The sequence below is a fragment of the Cynocephalus volans genome, chromosome 11 (assembly GCF_027409185.1).
Source record: "Cynocephalus volans isolate mCynVol1 chromosome 11, mCynVol1.pri, whole genome shotgun sequence".
Taxonomy (NCBI): Eukaryota; Metazoa; Chordata; class Mammalia; order Dermoptera; family Cynocephalidae; genus Cynocephalus; species Cynocephalus volans.
Window position 1 is genome coordinate 105,807,220 of NC_084470.1, and position 17,504 is coordinate 105,824,723.

The 17,504-nt window shown below is 50.0% G+C and overlaps 1 protein-coding gene across 1 annotated transcript; it reads right to left on the bottom strand.

The window, feature by feature from the left end:
- Positions 1–619: 619 nt before the first annotated feature.
- Positions 620–5,568, bottom strand: HLX (H2.0 like homeobox). The gene is made up of 4 exons (XM_063115180.1): positions 4,965–5,568; positions 4,029–4,208; positions 3,103–3,287; positions 620–1,355 (listed from the first exon to the last, which is right to left on the bottom strand). Exons 1-4 carry the CDS (start codon positions 5,536–5,538, stop codon positions 885–887), a joined length of 1,410 nt encoding a protein of 469 aa, XP_062971250.1. The 5' UTR covers positions 5,539–5,568; the 3' UTR covers positions 620–884.
- Positions 5,569–17,504: the final 11,936 nt, after the last annotated feature.

Consider the following 17,504-nt stretch of genomic DNA (forward strand, 5'->3'; position numbering starts at 1 on the left):
CGTGCCCCTACCCCATCCCTAAGTAAGGACTGGTTTGCGCTGGGAGAGCCCCAACCCCCACCCCCAGCTCTGGGCTTGTCACTAGTGCGGGCAACCTAGTGAATACAGCTGTACCCGATTGACCCCGCCCTGCACCATCGCCTTTTCCACTCCAACTATGTGCACTCTGGAGCCACAGAAAGCCAGACACACACTCCTTGAGCACAGACTCAGGATGGGGAAGACATCTGCTCCAACTGAGGGATCCTATAGCCGGCTTCACTCTCAGGCGACCCGCAGGGTCTCAGACTACACACTCGGGGGCTGTTGGCGCTTGCTATGCGACCTCTGAACTAGTTGAAACCTTTAAGCCCCAACGCTGATCTCTGCAGCAAGGTGGCTCTGAAGTGGAGCCACTTTTCCCAAAAGCTCCAGCCCCCCACCTTCAGCTGTTGCCTTCTGCAGCTCCCCGGGAACTAAGGTCCGAGATTCCCCGGCCTTAGGGCCCTCATTGACCCCAGCAAGCTAAGCGGCCTTTACAAACCGTAGTAAACATTTTATTTACAAGTTTAAGTCTTCCTAAGTGCAGCACGTCTTGCGCCTTTTGACACCCGCTGCAGGAACAGTTTAGTTAACTCTTCACAATGCGAGCTGCTTGTGTCCTGGGAGAAGTGCTCCACTGGCGATGGGAGACGTAGGCTGGGGAACACCGAGACTCCCCTCTGCTCTGGGCAGTGCGGGCTGCAGCCAGCCGGGGCGGCGAAGGGTGAAGTGTGTGATGAACGTCTGAATGGACACTTCCTGCGCCTCCGGCCCTTGCCCTGGCATCATAAACTAGACGCAAAATCCTGCCCGCGGCTGCAAGCCCGCACGCAGGGCCCCGGCCCCCTTTGCCCTGGTCCAGTCTATAAGCCGCCAAGCGGGGCTTGGGCAGGCTCTGGGCTTTGGGGAGCGCTGCTGACTGTGGCCTGGGGCGCAGGGAGCAGCTCCGAGGCACCGCCACTGCTGCCGAGGCTGGCGGTGCTACCCGAGCTGGTGCTGCTGCTCCTGAGGCTGCTGACGCCGCCACTGCTGGCGGGGATGAGGGCGCCCGCGGCCGCGGCCGAAGCCTGTATAACTGTGGTTTGGTGCAGAGACCGCTCAGCCCCCTCAGTCCTCTCCGTGTCACTGGGGGCCATGTCCAGGGACTCAGAATCACTGCTCTCGCTCTCTGCCTCGCCATCGGAGCGGCTGGGGCTCCTCTCCTCCTGTTCCCCTTCTGCAGCCGGGGCTCCACCTGAAAGCTTCTCTCCGGCCTCCTTGTCCTTGTCTTTCTGGGCCTGGGCCTCCTTGGAGTGCCGCCACTTCATCCGCCTGTTCTGGAACCACACTTTCACCTGTGCAGCGCCACACAGGGAGACAAGAAGTGACACGGAGGTAAGACACAGGTTTGCTCAGATCTGACGCGCTGTGCACCCGCAAGCCATCTCCTAAGGCGGCAAAGCACTGCTTACAATTCCCAGCCCTCTGCCAAGGGCCAGACACTGTGCTAGGTGCAGGTGCCGAGAGACAGCCCAGGGGAAACAGGAGGCCAGTGATCATTGCCTAGCAAGCCCACCGGGGCCGGTCTCAAAATGTGGCCTCCGACCTCACACCTGAAATGATCTGCGCGCTTGTTGCAAAGGCAGATTCCTGCACCAACCCCCAACCTACAAAAGCTCTCTAGTCTAAATCAGTGCTTTTTAACTTTACTTGAGTCAGGACACCCCATGAGAATCTGATTAAAGTTCATGACTCCTGGCCCAGAAAAATGCACATATACCCAACATTTTGCACACACTTTGAAGGGTTTGGTGAGCCAATGTTAAGAATTCCTGCTATAAATTGGCTCTCTCTTTTACTGCCACTACCCCAAAAGAAGTCCCTACAAAAGCGATTCTTTTTAAGGAAGAACCATGAGAAGGAGAAATGGGAAAGAGGATTCAAAGAGTTAATCCCAGTGGGGTGGGGGCACCACTGGCCTTTCAGTAGAAGAGCATTTCCTTAGCAGGTTTGCTAAAGTGCTGATAAGGACCCTTGCCCCTGCCAGGGATAAACTAATTCTCCCGGGGGCTCAGAAAATGCTGAAATAAAACATGTGCAAAGTGGAGGTAGAGATGGGGCAAAGAATCTATATAAATATATACGATCCCCTGGGGGACTCAACGCGTTCACACAAGTTCCAGCTTCTCTTTTAAAAATAACATCCACAGCTGGTGGAAAATGGCTGGGCTCTTCCAGTGAGTGAAGGGGGGGGGAGAGAGAGAGAGAGAGAGAGAGAGAGAATGTGTGTGTGTGTCAGGGATCGAAGAAAAAGAAGACTGCCTTAGGCTTGTGCCCTTCTGGGGACAGTCAGGACCGAGGGAGCAAGGGCCACTGCTGTGGAGTGTGAACGACTGACTCTTCTATAGTCAAAACTCAAAAAGAGAAAAAAAAAAAAAAGGAAAAAAAGGAAAGCATGGCAGAACCTGCTGAAATGCTCTTGGGCATTCTAAGAAAATCTTTTTTCTTTCTTTCTTTCCTCACCGCCTCCCTCCCACCCGTCCCCCCACGGAGATTTTCTTCGGAGCCTAAACCGTTGGAACATTGGGCTGTGGCCACTCCAAGCGGACTCCTCGCCCTACTGGAGCTAAGTAATTCCGTTTGAAATGATATTTTCACTTCCTCACAACTGGGGATTTCACAATCCAGCAGCAGGAGGAGGAGGAGGAAGGGGGGGGGACGAGAAAAAAAACCCAACAACAATCGCTTGCTTTTGGGTTTTTAACTCTTCTGAAATTAGCTGCCTCCTACAGCGAATTGCACTACAGTTGAGTACCTAATTATTATCTCCCGTGGCCTATTTGCTTTCTCCGCGCTGCTTTTGCCCATTGGCCAAAATAAACATTCAATGCTTGTTGACACACATCTCCGAAATGGGCTCTCTCTCTGTCCGTCTCCCTCACCCTACCCCCACCCTCCCTTCCTCCTGCCTCAAGTTGCGAAGCCCACAAAGCCTGGTGAAATTCAAGAGCTTGTGTTCCACCGCAGGAAGCGAGTCGGCCAGGGTGCGGGGCGCCGCTGCCCGCCCGAGGGCGCTGTGCGCTGCAGCCCAGGCGGGCTTACCTGAGCGTCGGTGAGGCCCAGCATCGCCGCCAGCTGTTTTCGGTCCGGCTTGGTCACGTACTTCTGAATCTCAAACCTTTTCTCCAGGCCTTTCCTCTGCAGGTTGGAGAAGACGGCGCGCGACCACGAGCGCTTCCTCTTGTACGTCTGCGGCATGGTGTCCTTAGTGAGCACGGCATAGGGACCTGCCGCAGGGCGGGAGCCGGACGGAAGAGAGAGAGACATGAGGGGCGCGTTAGTGCCCTGTCCACGGCCAGCGGGCCTGGGGCTCACCCTGCTAACGGTGGACTCTAGCCCCATTCAAAAAGCACTCCACACGCATACCGCATGGCCTCTCTAAGGAGGAATTTTACAGCTCTTAATGACGAAGGTCGGAAGGCCTAAGGCATGCATGGCCATCAGACATGTGAAGAGTAGGCGAAAATGTCCCTCGGGCCAGAATGATCTACAGATGACAACCCTGAGTCTCTACTGTGTGTGTGTGTGTGTGTGTGTGTGTGTGTGTGTGTGTGTGTGTGTGTGTGTGTGTGTGTGTGTGTGTGTGTGTGTGTGTGTGTGTTCCCACACACAGACATAACCTTGCCGTGCAAAAGTGTTTGAGGTCATCCCAAAACGTGTGTTAATAAGCAACACCTCTTGATGCTGGATTTTCAAACCACCCTCAGGGGCGAAAAGACCGTGGAAGGCCCCCACCAGCCTGTGCTCACACTCTTGGCTCCCCGGGCTCCCCTACTCCTTTCCCAGGGGAGACGCCCGAAGCGAGTGCTAGATCGCTGAGAAATCTTTCGGTTTCTCTCTCTCCCTGACCTCGTAGCCTCCCGCCCCAACTGCGAGATTGCGACACGGCGGCCGCCCCTTGAGGCGTCAGTCTGAGATTTCTGCCAGTCGACTTGCAAGTTGGGCCACAGTCTGGAGGTTTTCCGTACCTGGAAACGTGTCTTGGAACTGATGCTGAACCGAATTTCTTGGGTTCGAGCTTAATGGACTCAGGATAGCAGAAGCCTCGTTCATGGGATCTAGAGACGCGAAGAACTGGCCTGCGGAGGGCTGCAGGCCCGGGAGGTGCACCCCTGCGGGCCGCCCACCGGTTAGCAAGGATGTGAGATCTGGGGACGAGGGAAGAGAAGAGCTGGTTACACCTCGGACAAACACACTCTCTGGGCCGATTTGTGCCTCCCCTTCCCCTCACCCTCCATTCGGTTTTACTGGAGAGAAGCCATGAAAGACCCCCGTCTTTGCTGAAACTTCTCCCGACAGTCCCCACGGAACAATGCACCAAATGCTCCTGTGTGTGCCGCTCACGTCCACGTCCACGCACGTAGCAAGGAAGGGCTATACGGAAAACGGCCCTAAGGACGTTACTTTCAGGTGCCTCCTAAGAATTTCACGGACCTAGAACCCCCACCCCAGAAGCCCCCAGTCTGCTCGCTCCTCTCTCTGTTCCCTCCTCCTGGGAGTTCAGACCGATGGTTTTGTTTATCTACATTCCTTGGGTGGAATTTACTAGAAATTAGATAAATGGAAGGGAAAGTGTTCCCCCAAAGGGCTTTCCCTGTCAGAAAATATGTTCTCCCTCTAGATATGTAATTAAAGAGACAGACCGTAGTCATTTTAGCACATGTTTACAACCATTTTTATGAATATTGATTCTTCGACGTGTGTTTTAAAAGCATCCACGGAGTGATTTTTTTATGTAGAGCTGGTGAGTTTTAGACCTAGTATTTCTTAGCTTTCTTACAATTCGTTTTCTCCCCTATTTTACCGATTTGTTCCTAATTGCAAAAACGCTCCAAGGCATTCCAAACCCAACTGGAGTCCGGGCCGCGGTCAAAGGGGCCTGCAGACTCCCGCGCCAGACCTACCTCTCAGCGTGTTGCCTTCCTTGACTTTGGGGTCAAATTCTGCAGACAAAATGCGATCAATTCCGAATTTGAGGTCTTTGCTGGACGGCGCCGGGGCCGAGCCGCTGTGGTGGTGGTTTGGGACCACCCGCGTCCCCGAGGCAGGAGGTGGCGGGGCGCCGGCCCGGGGTGGAGGCGGCGGCTGTTGCTGCGGCGGCTGCTGCGGGTGATGGTGGTGGTAGGCGGCCGAGAGCGGAGACAGCCGCTGCGGGAAGCCAGCCGGGACTTCGGAGGGCGCCACCACCGGAGTGGGTCGGAGCGGGGATCGGGCGGCAGCTTGGAAAGAGGCGTGCGGATGAGCCGAGCCCAAGTGCGCGGTGAGGGCGGCGGCCGAGGCCCCCGCCAGGCCCTCCGGAGCCGCCCCCGGCTCCCCCACGCCGGCGTGCAGGATGTCCGCGATGCAGAAGGAGGGTTTCTTTACCGCCGCGGGGTCCAAGGGGAAGGCGCAGCCGCCCGGGCCGGCCGAGGAGCAGTAGGCAGCCGACCAGAGGCTGAAGTTGGAGGCGTAGAAGGGAGCCAGCCCGGCGGCGAACATCCCGGCGGGCGAGCCCGAGGCGGCGGCGGCCCGGCCGGCCCGCGGGGAGGCAGGACGCGGCGGCCCGGCCGAGCGCGGTCGCTTTCGCTTCTCCGCCCGCCCCGCAGCGGAGACGCCAGGGGGCCCCGCGCCTCCGAGTCAGGAGGCGGCGCCGGCCCGGCCGCCCACCGCACGGCCGCGGGCCGGGCAAGCCGGGGACAAGGGCGCCGGGGACCGAGAGAAAAGCCCAAACCGCTAAGCCCGAAGAGCTAAATTTAAAACAACAACAATAATCCGTTAGTTTAAAAAAAAAAAAAAAAAAAAAAAAAAAAAAAAAAAAAAGCAATAACGGGGAAAAAAAACTTCTCACTAAAAACTCCCAAAGTTTTGGCAGGAGTTTTCGAGTCAGACTCGGGGTAGGACCTTGATCCGAACGCTCATTGGCTGCCCTCGTGACCAATGGGAGCCGGCGGTGGTGGGGAATTGGGAAAGAGGGGGCGTGGCCCGCCCTGTCGGCCACGCCCCGGCCACGCCAAAGTGTTTGCTGCGGCCGCGTGGGCTGAGCGGGCGCCGCTCGGGTTTCTCCGCTGCGTCGGGGCCGACGGCGACTGCGGAGGGCTCGGCCCGTACCTTCTGCAGCTCGGAACCGCCACGGGGCGAGGAGATCTGGTCACAGGAGCTTTCCTGGGGAGCTCGCCGGCGGGGGGGGAGGGGGTTGCTGGTGCTCCCGAGCTTTATCGCGGTGCAAAGCCCACCCGCTGGCAGTCCCCCCTAGGTTCCCTCTTCTTTACCGCACTTTCTCCTGATTTCCCTTCCCTCTGCTTTGTCAGTGTCCTCGGCAAAGCCCCCACCTTTCCTGGGCTCCTGCCCGGATGCCACGGTCCTCAGTCCCCGCCCCACTCGGCACCACGTCCGCTTTGCTGCCTCCCGGGAGTTCCTCGGGGAACCGGCGAAGAGGGGCGGCCACAAATTAATTTTATTCTGCCCTGTCACACAGTGACAACTTGAACGAGTGGGCTTTTCAAACAGAGTAAGATGGATGGCTCTGAACGTCTCTCTTAGACACAGCCAAACCTTTCTCCGGAGCCTCAGAGACGACAGAACAGGCCGCCTCCCGAAACCCGGGACAGCGGCACGCGCGTCCCCTCCTCTCTGCATCTTGTAGGAAATGTCAGCCTCCCTCCTCCGCCACATCCCCGGATCACGTGGGGACCGCTGTTTTGCAAATGCAGATTTCCTTGGAGTTAAATTCTACTTTCAATTCAGTGACAGTTTCCCCAGGAACCCCTTGGGCCTGGTCGCAGTAGGAGCTGTAGTGGTGGCCAACGTCTTCCATTCGCATCTTGGGTCTTTAGAATGCAGGGTGGGGGGGTTTCTGCAACATCAACATCTCCATTTTAAGAATTCGTTCTCTTTTAAATTACAGTCAGAATGGGTTTCCCCACCCCTCTCCCAGACAAACCACAGGCCACCCAGATGAGCTGTTCTTGCACATTTTCAGGAAGAAAATAAAATAATAACAATAATGAAACCACTAAATTTTTTGTTTTCGATTGTCCTAATAAGCATCTCCTAAGAGAGTTGCTTCGGTATTTTTATTTCCCTTCAGTACTAAGACGTCTTACCAGATAAACCCGGAAAGGCAACTGCACTTGCCATGCATGCCTATCTCGAGTTCAGCATTTGTGCTCATTAAATTAATGTCTAATGTCTCGAGCCCCTTGTCACAGATGCTGTCATTTTAAGCTTTTGACTTTCTCCTGGAAAGTAATTAATAAATAATCAATCACTTCTAACCAGCCCAGCACTGAAATCTCTCCTTCCCTCTGTCTCTCTCTCTCTTTACTAAGAGGTTTACGTGCCCTGCTCCTCACAGCTGGGACAGAGGTGCCATTTCCACGGAGGTGGAGGGGTGTGGTCGCCTGAAGGCAGGAGCACCTGGGGCGAGAGAGGCAGAAGACAAGTCCTGTGTCTAGCTGGACACAAAGAAGTGACAAGTGCAAGGCCACTGAAGCCATGGGCTGAGGGTTCAGGCGAGACTCCGGTGGTAGGGCAGCTTCTCTGTAACTTCACAGCCACCAGGTAAAGTCACTAGCGCGAGTGTGTGCAGGGGTGGCCATGAGCCTCCTTTCTTTCCTAGTGCCACTCCCAATTTGGTTGTGATTCCAATTTGACTGTAAACGTTCATTTGGCGGCCCGAGCCCAAATTCACGGTTCTAGAAGAGGCACGTTTACACCTCACCCCGGGCTGCGCCGCGCGCTCTCACCTCCTGCCCTAGAACTAAGACTCCCCCGTCCCTTTCACCCCTTCCCAGGTTTGGGACCCTCCGGGGTGGGCGCGGGGTGCAGCCTCCAGGGAAGCAGGCCCTCCGGGTTCCCCGCGGCGCCCACGCCCGCATCTGCGGCTCTTGCAGGCCCCGAGCGCCGCAGACGCGGCGAAGGCGAGGCCCGAGGGCGGCCTCTCCCGCCGGCTGCTCGCTTCCCCCGCAAGCCCAGGCCTCGCCGGCCGGGCACCGCCTGTCCTGAGCCCGCAGACCCCCGCCTCCGAACGCCCCACCCTCCGAACCAAAAAGCAGCAGGAAACCCTGCGCTCGCCGCAGCTCAGGTCATCTCCTGTTTTTTGATGGGCTCAAACTCGGACTAAATGAGCGGATGTGCCTGCGAGATTGGTCTCAAAATAGAAGCTGCCTTAGTATTTTAGGATACTGCAGAAATCCTTATTTCTTCCGGAGAAAAACTCTATAATGACTCCTAGCACTTCCCCTTTCAATATTTGTGCAACTTTATCTCCACCAGCAAGTTGCTCGGGTGACGCAAATCCGCTCTTGTGTATTACAGCTACCAAAATAAATGCGCGGAAATCAATTCCCTTCTAGCAATGAAAATATAAATATACAGCCGCGACTTTCCCCTTTAATCTTTGCTTTCCGAGCGGCTCCGGGCTGTGGCCAAATGAACTGGGCCCGAGCTATTGAGTCGGGCAGGGAGGCCCCGGGGACGGAGGCGCGGGCTCCCTGGCCTGGTAGCCAGGAGGATTGAGGCTCTAGCGGGACAGAAAAGGGTCTGACCAAAACGATTTAACTTGAGCATGGTCTACACGGCCGCAACCCTAAATGTGGCCACACTTTTTGAAAGAAGCCGGATTGGCTAGGGTTTCTGGTAATTGCTGACTGCTCTCTTTAATGCTTTCAACTGTATCCTTCGCTTTTCTTCGGTAGACCCAGCCACAGACTATTTCACCAGACTGGGAATGGACAAGGTCAGAGAGGGTCCTTTTTATAATTAAACGTTATGATTTATGGGGATTTAGGATTGCAAGTTGGGACCTGAATCAGGGTCTTAAGAGACGACTGAGGCAAGAGATGGATGTCATCATCCATTGGTTCTCCCTGTCTTCGGAGCCTCTACACTTAAATCACCAGTGCAAATTCTTGTCCTGAACCTGGGGACAAGGATCCACACTGACTGAGCACAAAAGGTCAATGCTAGTGAAGGCTGGGCTTTGCTTACCACAGGAACATAACTCTGCAAGGGCTTAAACTGGCCAGATCTGCTGGTTTTTATTTTTCTTGTAGATTCTGGGCAAGATAATGTGCAAAGCAATTGCTCTGTGGACTTGTCCCCTGCCCCATTAATTTGAAATATTCTTTCAAACACAGTACCTACTGGTTTCAAAAAAAGAGATAGAATTAATTAAATATTCAGTCAGAAAGAGAAGGAAACACAGCTTACCCAGCTGTTTGAGAATCTGAGAGATTTTGCAGCATTGTAGCAATCTGTGTGTACTGTGCCTGTCCTCCTGCCAGCTGGAAGATTTATGGATCGCTGAGCCCAGCCCTCACGTTTAGTGGTGCTCTTGGGACTTCTGTTCTTTGTAGGTGCTAGATACTAGAGTTTAGGACTCTAGGGACCCTCATAGACACACACACACACACACACACACACACACACACACACACACACACACACACACACACACACACACCTACCTTGGGTTATTCTAAGTAGGCCAAAACTCTTTTCCTGGAGACCTTAGAGTTTTTACAGAACTAAATGTTTTTCCAGAGTTTTTGAGGAGAGTTGGATTTTGCTATGGAGAAAGGCAGATAACAGTAAGATAGGACCACAAGTGTCCATAGCCATTCAACTGATTCTTTTTCCTTTTTCTCTTTTCCCATTTCCCAGGTGTGGCAGACTGGCAGGTGACCAGCCCTCTATGTGACTATGGCCCTGTCCTTGAACAATTCTGGCTCCCAAGCTTCAGACAGTGCTTTGGGTTTGAACCCATTTTCCTTTTCCTCTTGCAGAGTTTCTCATGTATTTCCCTCCCCCCATTACTCAGTTACACCACTTCACATACACGTACCACTTTCTCTCTCTCTTTCTCTCTCTCTCTCTCTCTCTCTCACTCTCTCACTCTCTCTCTCTCTCACACACACACACACACTCTCTCTCTCTCTCTCACTCTCTCACTCTCTCTCTCACACACACACACACACACACTCTCTCTCTCTCTCTCTCTCTCTCTCTCTCACACACACTCTCTCTCTCTCTCTCTCTCTCTGGAAATCTTACCTGGCGGGGGGGGGGGATAATTTGGAATGTGCTCCTGTTGTGAAGAGCTGCTTCTCTCTGCTTCTTCAAGTCATCTTCTCTACATCCAGCCAAGAAAGACCCCAAATCTCATAAAACCTACACTTTACAACTTAGACTCACATATACTTGCAATAAAATTGTGTCCCCATAACATAAAATATGACAGACTATCTGTAGTATAAGAGAGTAAACACTTCATTCCACAGGCTTCTATTTGGTGGCTATAGACAGTGCTCTCTCCCTTTCAATATATTGACCGTTTACCTTGTAAAGGCAGGATTTGTTGCCTGAATCCTTGAATCTGAATGGCTGGTTGTTAAGGTAGGAGAAGGACATGTAGTTGAAAATCATACATTCAAAACAACCCTGGTGTTGGGAGAAAGATGAAAGTAGAGATGAAAGTCACTCCCAAAGCAATATTTCTCTGAACAAACGAATAAACCTTCCTTCCGTTTGAGACAAGGTTTCAAGTTAGAGCATGGGTTCCAAGGACAGAAGAGGGACTTAGGCCCAGACTAAAAGGCAGGAATGGGAATGGACCTTCTGAAGGGAGAGGATCCTGGACCTAATGGGAGGGACTTTGTAGATAGAGCTGAAGGGCTGTCCCCATCTCAGTGGCCCCATTCTGCCCAACCACACCCCACCAGAATTGGGGCAGCTCTGGTTTTAATGGTACAATCCTGCCAGCACTGTCCCAGCCAACCCACCAGGCCCCAGCATCTGCTCCCTCCCCTTGAAGGGAAGCCAGGTGGCTAGTTCTGAAAGTTGGTTCTCTGCTGACACCTGCTGGACCATCTCTGCATTGTTTTCTGGCAGTACCCATCGTGTGCCAGCAACATTGTGTTGAAAGTTGACTCTTCCTTTTGTGAAAATGCGGGTTTCTAAAACTGGCTTTGACCAGCAGCTGTTTCTTTCCATACTGCCGACAGTATGGAAGGATCTTGTATTATGTGTTTGAAATCACCAAACAGGGTGAGGAAGGGGGTCATTTTTCGGTAGTAATACTGTACGTTTTACAGATTCCAATGCCAGTTCACATTCATTATTTCACTTTAAAATAACTGTTGTGGATTGTTTGTTCCCCCAAACTCATTGAGGCTTGACTCCCACTGTGACAGTCTTAAGAACATGAAAAATTCTGTTGTTGTAGTTGAAAGGTGATGCCTTGAGGAGGTGAATGGATTGTGAGGACTGTACCCTTGTGAATGGATTGATCCATTCTTGGAATAATGAAAGTGCTTCTGGTGGCTTTAAGAGGAGAGTGAATGAGGAGGTTAGTCTCTCTGTCTGCTCCTGCCGTATCCACCATGTGACACCCAGCATTGCTGTGTAGAGTCATCTCCAAGAACAAAGCTCTCACCAGATGTGTTCCCTGGACTTTGGACTTCCCAGCCTCTGAAACTGTAAACAATAAATTTTGCTTTCTTACAAAGTACCCAGTTCCAGGTATTTTGTTATAAGCAACTGAAATGGACTAATACAATAACCAACTGCAAGGATGCAGAGGAGGCATTATCATCCTGATCTGAGTTTAGGAAGTTGATCCTCAGAGAGGTTAAGTGGCCTGCCCGAGGTTACATAGTTAGGAAATGGTGTTGCAGGGAACAGAGGCTAGGTTTTCTGACTCATCAACCTGTGCTATACTAGTTGGCCAATTTCTTTAGGGGAAACGGGTTATTCAGAGGAGAAACTCTGCCCTCAATCAGAATGTGTGCTGGTTTTCGGTAAGGGGCTCAAAAAGAGGGCTGTGTCTAACCCAGAAATTGTCACACAACCACTATTAAACAAGGGCTGATTGGTGACCGCATCATTTGTTTGTGACTAGTGGTATTAGGAGACCCTGGATTCAGAACATTTCTCTTCCCTCCCTCTCAAGGTATCTGAAATTCTACTCTTGAAGGTTTCCTTCCTTGGAGATGAGGTTAGTGTGTCCGACCTTAGGGCAAGGAGCTGTTTTAACAGGGAGGAAGATGGAGGTTCTGAGAATAAGGTGCAACTAAGGAGATGGGCCTTTGTGGGATAAATAGGGAGCAGAGTGGGTGCCCTGAGACATGGACTCCTGGCAGGGCACCAATGAGAGAGATTGGAGGGTGGCATTTTACAATTTTTCTAGGGTCTGTCCTCTCTGTCCACAAGCACTCTAAATGGCAAGAGGGGAGCAAAGATGGGTACCCCAACCCTGGAGTTCTGCCATTCACTCTCTTGCCTCCAACACCGAACAGCTTTGTAGGATTTGAGCGCCTCATTGGACTACGTGATAAGAATAGTCTTTCACTTTTGAAGCTCATAGTCATGCACCAGCATATTTCCTGGTCGGTGGTACTTTTGTCGGAGTCCCAGGTATTAAAAATGCCTGTAACATCAGTCTTCATGGGTCTTGATAGAGAATCAGAGTTGCAAAGAAGTGGAAAGGCAGTGCCAGTGTCACGAAAGGCCTCAGTAGGACTGGGATCCTCCTGCTAATCAGTGCCACTTAGCTCAGCCTGCTTACAGACACTTTGTCCCCAGGAGATTGGGATGGCCTAAACTAAAGCAGAGGTTGTGGGTGAGGATGGAGATGGGGGGAGGGGATCTGAGATGTTTAGGAGGCAGGATTGACGGGATATTGGGTGACTTCATCTTTAAACAGTCCTGTCAGAGAACATATTGCATCAGAACATGTATCTAGCTGCATTCCATCACAAATTTGCAGATGGGGCACCTGATAATAATTTAACACCCAGCTTTATGTCCTGGTTTTTTTCCCCTTGTATGGCTGCTTCCTCCATTGAGAGATGTTAATAAAATGTGCATAATTCATGTGATCAGTTCTGTTTGGTTCTATACCTTTGAATTCAAGGCTCATTGTTGTGTTTATTTGTAATTAGGCATACATAAATAAGCTGTTAGGTTCAAATCATAAGTATTTACAAAAGCACAATTTGATGATATAGGATGGTCATCAGCCTACGGAAGAAGGCAAGGTTGGGAACGTAATAGTCCTACAATACCATCACTTTGTAGAAAACAAAACACAGTCAGGGCACATTCAGAATCCACAAAAGAAAGTAGTTTTGTCTCAAGAATGCTAACATTTCAGATGAGAACTCGTGCTATTAAATGACAGTTTCTCATCTTTACTGGGAAAACATGTGAGCAGGAAACTAGCGCCACAATTGAGCTGGGACACACACGTGCACTTCACACGTGGAATGGAGTGGGTGGTTGACAATTATCCATGTAATTCAGGACTAGACTCTCAGAAAAAGGTGGTTTGGTGTTGTGAATCCATGGGAATGACTTCCTGACATCCCCATGTGTATGTGACTTCCTACTCAAAGTCTCCACTCGTTTGTCTCATTTGTCCTCAGACTCCACATGTCCCAGAGCAACTCACCACTCAACTTGCCAAATGGCCTTTCCTCCAGAGTTCTTCGTAAAAGCAGTACAACTTCGGGGTCTTTTTTAAGCTAAATCCTGACAGTCAGTCTAGAATCTTTTTCTCTTCTTCCCCACATCCGATTAGTCTTCCAATTCTCAAGTGCGTCAAGTGTCCTCCACTTCTCTCTACCCAGCCACCACCCCAGTCCCGGCCACTGTCATCTCTGTCATGGCAGCCTTCCTGCATGGCCTCCCTGCAGCCACTCTTGCTTCCCTCCACTTTGTTCTATACCCTACAAACCAAGTGATCTGTTAACAACTCATTTATAACCATATCGCTCCTCTGTCCAAAACGCTACCGTGGCTTCCCACCACACTTAGCATACACCCTACTCTTCCCATCACCTACAGTGTCCTCCACGACCACGGCCCTGTCCACTCATCCAGCCACGTCTAGTCCTGCTGTCTTCATGCTCCGTAGAAGAGCTGAGTCGGTCTTCTTGAGATTCTGTGAACACATCATGCTCTTTCCTGCTGTGGGGCCTTTGCAGGCACTGCTTCCTGACCTTGGAACAGCCTTTCCTCCCGCTCCCCCTTTGCCTAGCAAAACTCTTATTTAGCCCAGTTAAATTTAAATTAATTTAAATTAATTTAATTATCTAGGTTTGTTTAGATTGAATTTAATTATTTAAACAAACAGATGTATTTATTTAAATTTAGATGTATGTGGCCTAGTTACACTCTCGTTTAGGCTGGTTAGCCCAGCCAGCTCTCATTTCTCCTTCAGCTGTCAGTTTAAGTGACACTTCCTCAGGGAAGCCTCCCTTGATTCCCCAGCGAAGTTAGGTCTGCCTCTATTTTGCTCCCTCCTGGAGTTCTGAGTACCTTCTTGAAGTAGTCCTCATCACATTTGTAATCATTTGTTTTTGTCCTCTGTCTATATGCAGCAAACTCTAAACTCTGTGAGGACAGGAGCTATGTTTGTGAATCTAGCAAAGGACCAAATACATGTTAGGTGCTCAAGAAACACTTGTGGACTAATTAATGGTTGAAATAATGAATTGGCTCACTGCTTTCACATGTGGTTTGAATTATTTCTATGGCATCCACATGTCCTCTTGCCTGTCTTCCTTTGACGTATGAGGAACTAAATCAATGGAGAAGTGCAGAGACAGAGAAGATGGAGCAGAGCCATCCACTCCTTTCACTTGTAACCAGACCATTTCCTCGGCTCTTACCACCGAATGGGGCTCTTTCCTAGTGAGAGAGCCTGCTTCCTGGTACATCAGCAGTGTCAATACCAAGCAGATAAATGGAAGGAAAAGGCAGAGGCAATCAGTATCTATTTGTAATCAGTATCATTAAAAATGGAAGGTAATAAAAAGTTTTCAACAGCACAGAAAGATGCGCTAAATGTTAAAATCTTTTTATTAACGATATACTCTGAACTAGGAAGGCACTTCAAAAAGTTCATGGAAAGATTTGTATTATCTTTCAAGTCTTTTTTTCTGCAAACTTTTTGAATCACCCTCATATATTTATACATAGAGAATTTATACATAGAGAATCTCAGAGAGGGATTAATGGAGATGATGAGAGAGAGAGGATCTTTCCCTTTCTCTGGAACTACCAGTTCTAGGGTTTGGGGGGAAATGTCTGCTTGGGTGCCCATCTTGCTACCAAGAAGAGAAAGCCCTTCTGGAAGAGAAGCTGAGAAGAACTGAGAGACAGAGTTAGTCCTGATGTCAACATCTGACATTCTCTGTGCTGTTGAGGCTCATAAGCTCCCTTTGCAAACATCACTATTATTCTGCTATTTATTTCCAGGGCTTTTTTTGTTCCTATTTATAATCATGGGCCTTAATCTAATTTTTTCTTTATTGCTCCTTGCTTTTTATTTGTATAGCATTTCACAATGTGAATGTCTGATAACATATCAGTCCCCTGTTGATGGACATTTACTAGGTTTCCAGTTTTTCTGCTGTGAACAGTTCTGCAATAAGCACCCTTACGTGTAAGTCCTTATATATTGGTAACTATTTCTATGAAACAGGTTCTCAAAAGTACGATTGCTGGGCTAAAAGATATATACATATAACTTAAGTAGGCATTGCCAGATTGCTCTCCTAAAAGACTGTAACAAATCCCATTTCCACTGGCAATTATGATATTACTTCTCTTCCCCACATTCATGCCAGCAATAGATGTTATTGGTCCTTTCAGCTTTTGCCAATCTGATAGACGTAGGTTGCTGTCTCATTACTATTTCAATTCGCATTTCCCTGACTTCAAGTGAGAGTGCCCGATTCTGCTACTCTCTCACACAGTAGATGTTCATAGTCTTTAACGTTTGCCACTCTAACTGGTAAGCACAAAACTCCCCAAATGCCTCCCATTTACGAAGTGATCTTATCAAGTCTGCAAGCTCTCCACAGTCCCCTGAAAGTTCTTTCTTGCCCTGGCATTACATGTGCAGACTTCCTCACCTCCCACCTTTGACAGCAAGTTGCTCATAATTAGAATTCAATGAATGGTGTAAAAGTGTCCAATTCACATCTGCAGATGAAAAGAATTCCCTCAGTTTATATTCAGCTGCCTTTGCATTACTAAAAGTGAATCATCTTGAATATTGAAAATAATCTACCAACTAGGTATGGTTTGGAAAGCGGGCCCAGGAAGGCATTTATCAAAACCATCTTCCCTGCACTCTTGCCCCAATCATAACATCCCAGTTACCTTTTTCCATTGCAGCTGGAGAGTGGGGTCTATTTTGGTTGCCAGCAAAGCACCAACTTGAGGTCTGTGATCCTCTGGCTCTGGGAATGCCTCTCAGCTTCAAATGTTTCGTCCCCTTCTAGTATTTACCTGCCGCTCCACACCCCACCCTTGTTCCCACAGCAGCCACATGCAGTGGAGAATTCCACAGGAAGCATGGCACCTGCAGTGTTCAACAGGCAGGAGCCTCAGAAGCCTGTGAGCAGATTTTAAGAGGCTTCTAGGCAAACACCCAGAAGTGGGCATCCTTGACCACAGGGAACCTCAGAGCAGACATGGCCTGGCCTGTTATCCAGTCTGCTGGAAGGCAGAGGATTTCAGTGACTCTCTCCTTTCCTTTGCTTCTTTTTCCTCCCACATAACAAATACAATTTCAGGCATCAAGGCCATGTAGAATTTTCTTCTAAAATCTCTCTTAGAATTTTCCAAACCTACTGCCAACCTCCCTGATTGTATTCCCCTTACCTGAATCCTGGATAGATAGTGAGTACTAGGGCCAAGCACTGTGCTAAGCACTCTACATACATCATCTCATTTAACTCAAAGACAAGCCCAGGAAGGAGCTATTATTACTGTTTCCATTTTACTTGGGGAAAGGGAGGCTTAGATAGTTAAGTAACTTGCCTAAGATCACAGTTAGTAAGAGATGCACATTGGATTTGAACCTGCATCTCTGGCCACTAAGCTGTTGTTGATGGTTAATTTTAAGTGTCAACTCAACTGGGCCATGGAATGCCCAGATATTTGGCTAAACATTCTGGGTGTGTCTGTGAGGTGTTTCTGGATGAGATTAACATTTGAAACAGTAGACTGAGTAAATCAGATTGCCCTCCCCCGTGTGAGTGGGCCTCATCCAATCTGTTGAATAGAGCAAAAGGAAGGGTATGAGAGAATTCACTTTCTCGGTCTGACCGTCTTCAAGCTGGGATATCATGATTCCCAGGCCTTGGAAGTCAAGCTGGAACTACACCATCAGCTCTCCTGGGTCTCCAGCTTGCAGGCAGCAGACCATGGGACTTCTCAGCCTCCATATTTGCATGAGCCAATTTTACACACACACACATACACACACACACATACACAGGCACACATACATGTATATATGGTATTTGAGGATGCTTCCAAAAGTTCATGGAAAACTAGAATTAAAAGATAATATCATTATTTCCATGAACTTTCTGAAGTAGGTTGTATATGTCCTATTGGTTCTGTTTCTCTGGAGAACCCTGACACTAGTACACTCATCTCTTCTCCAG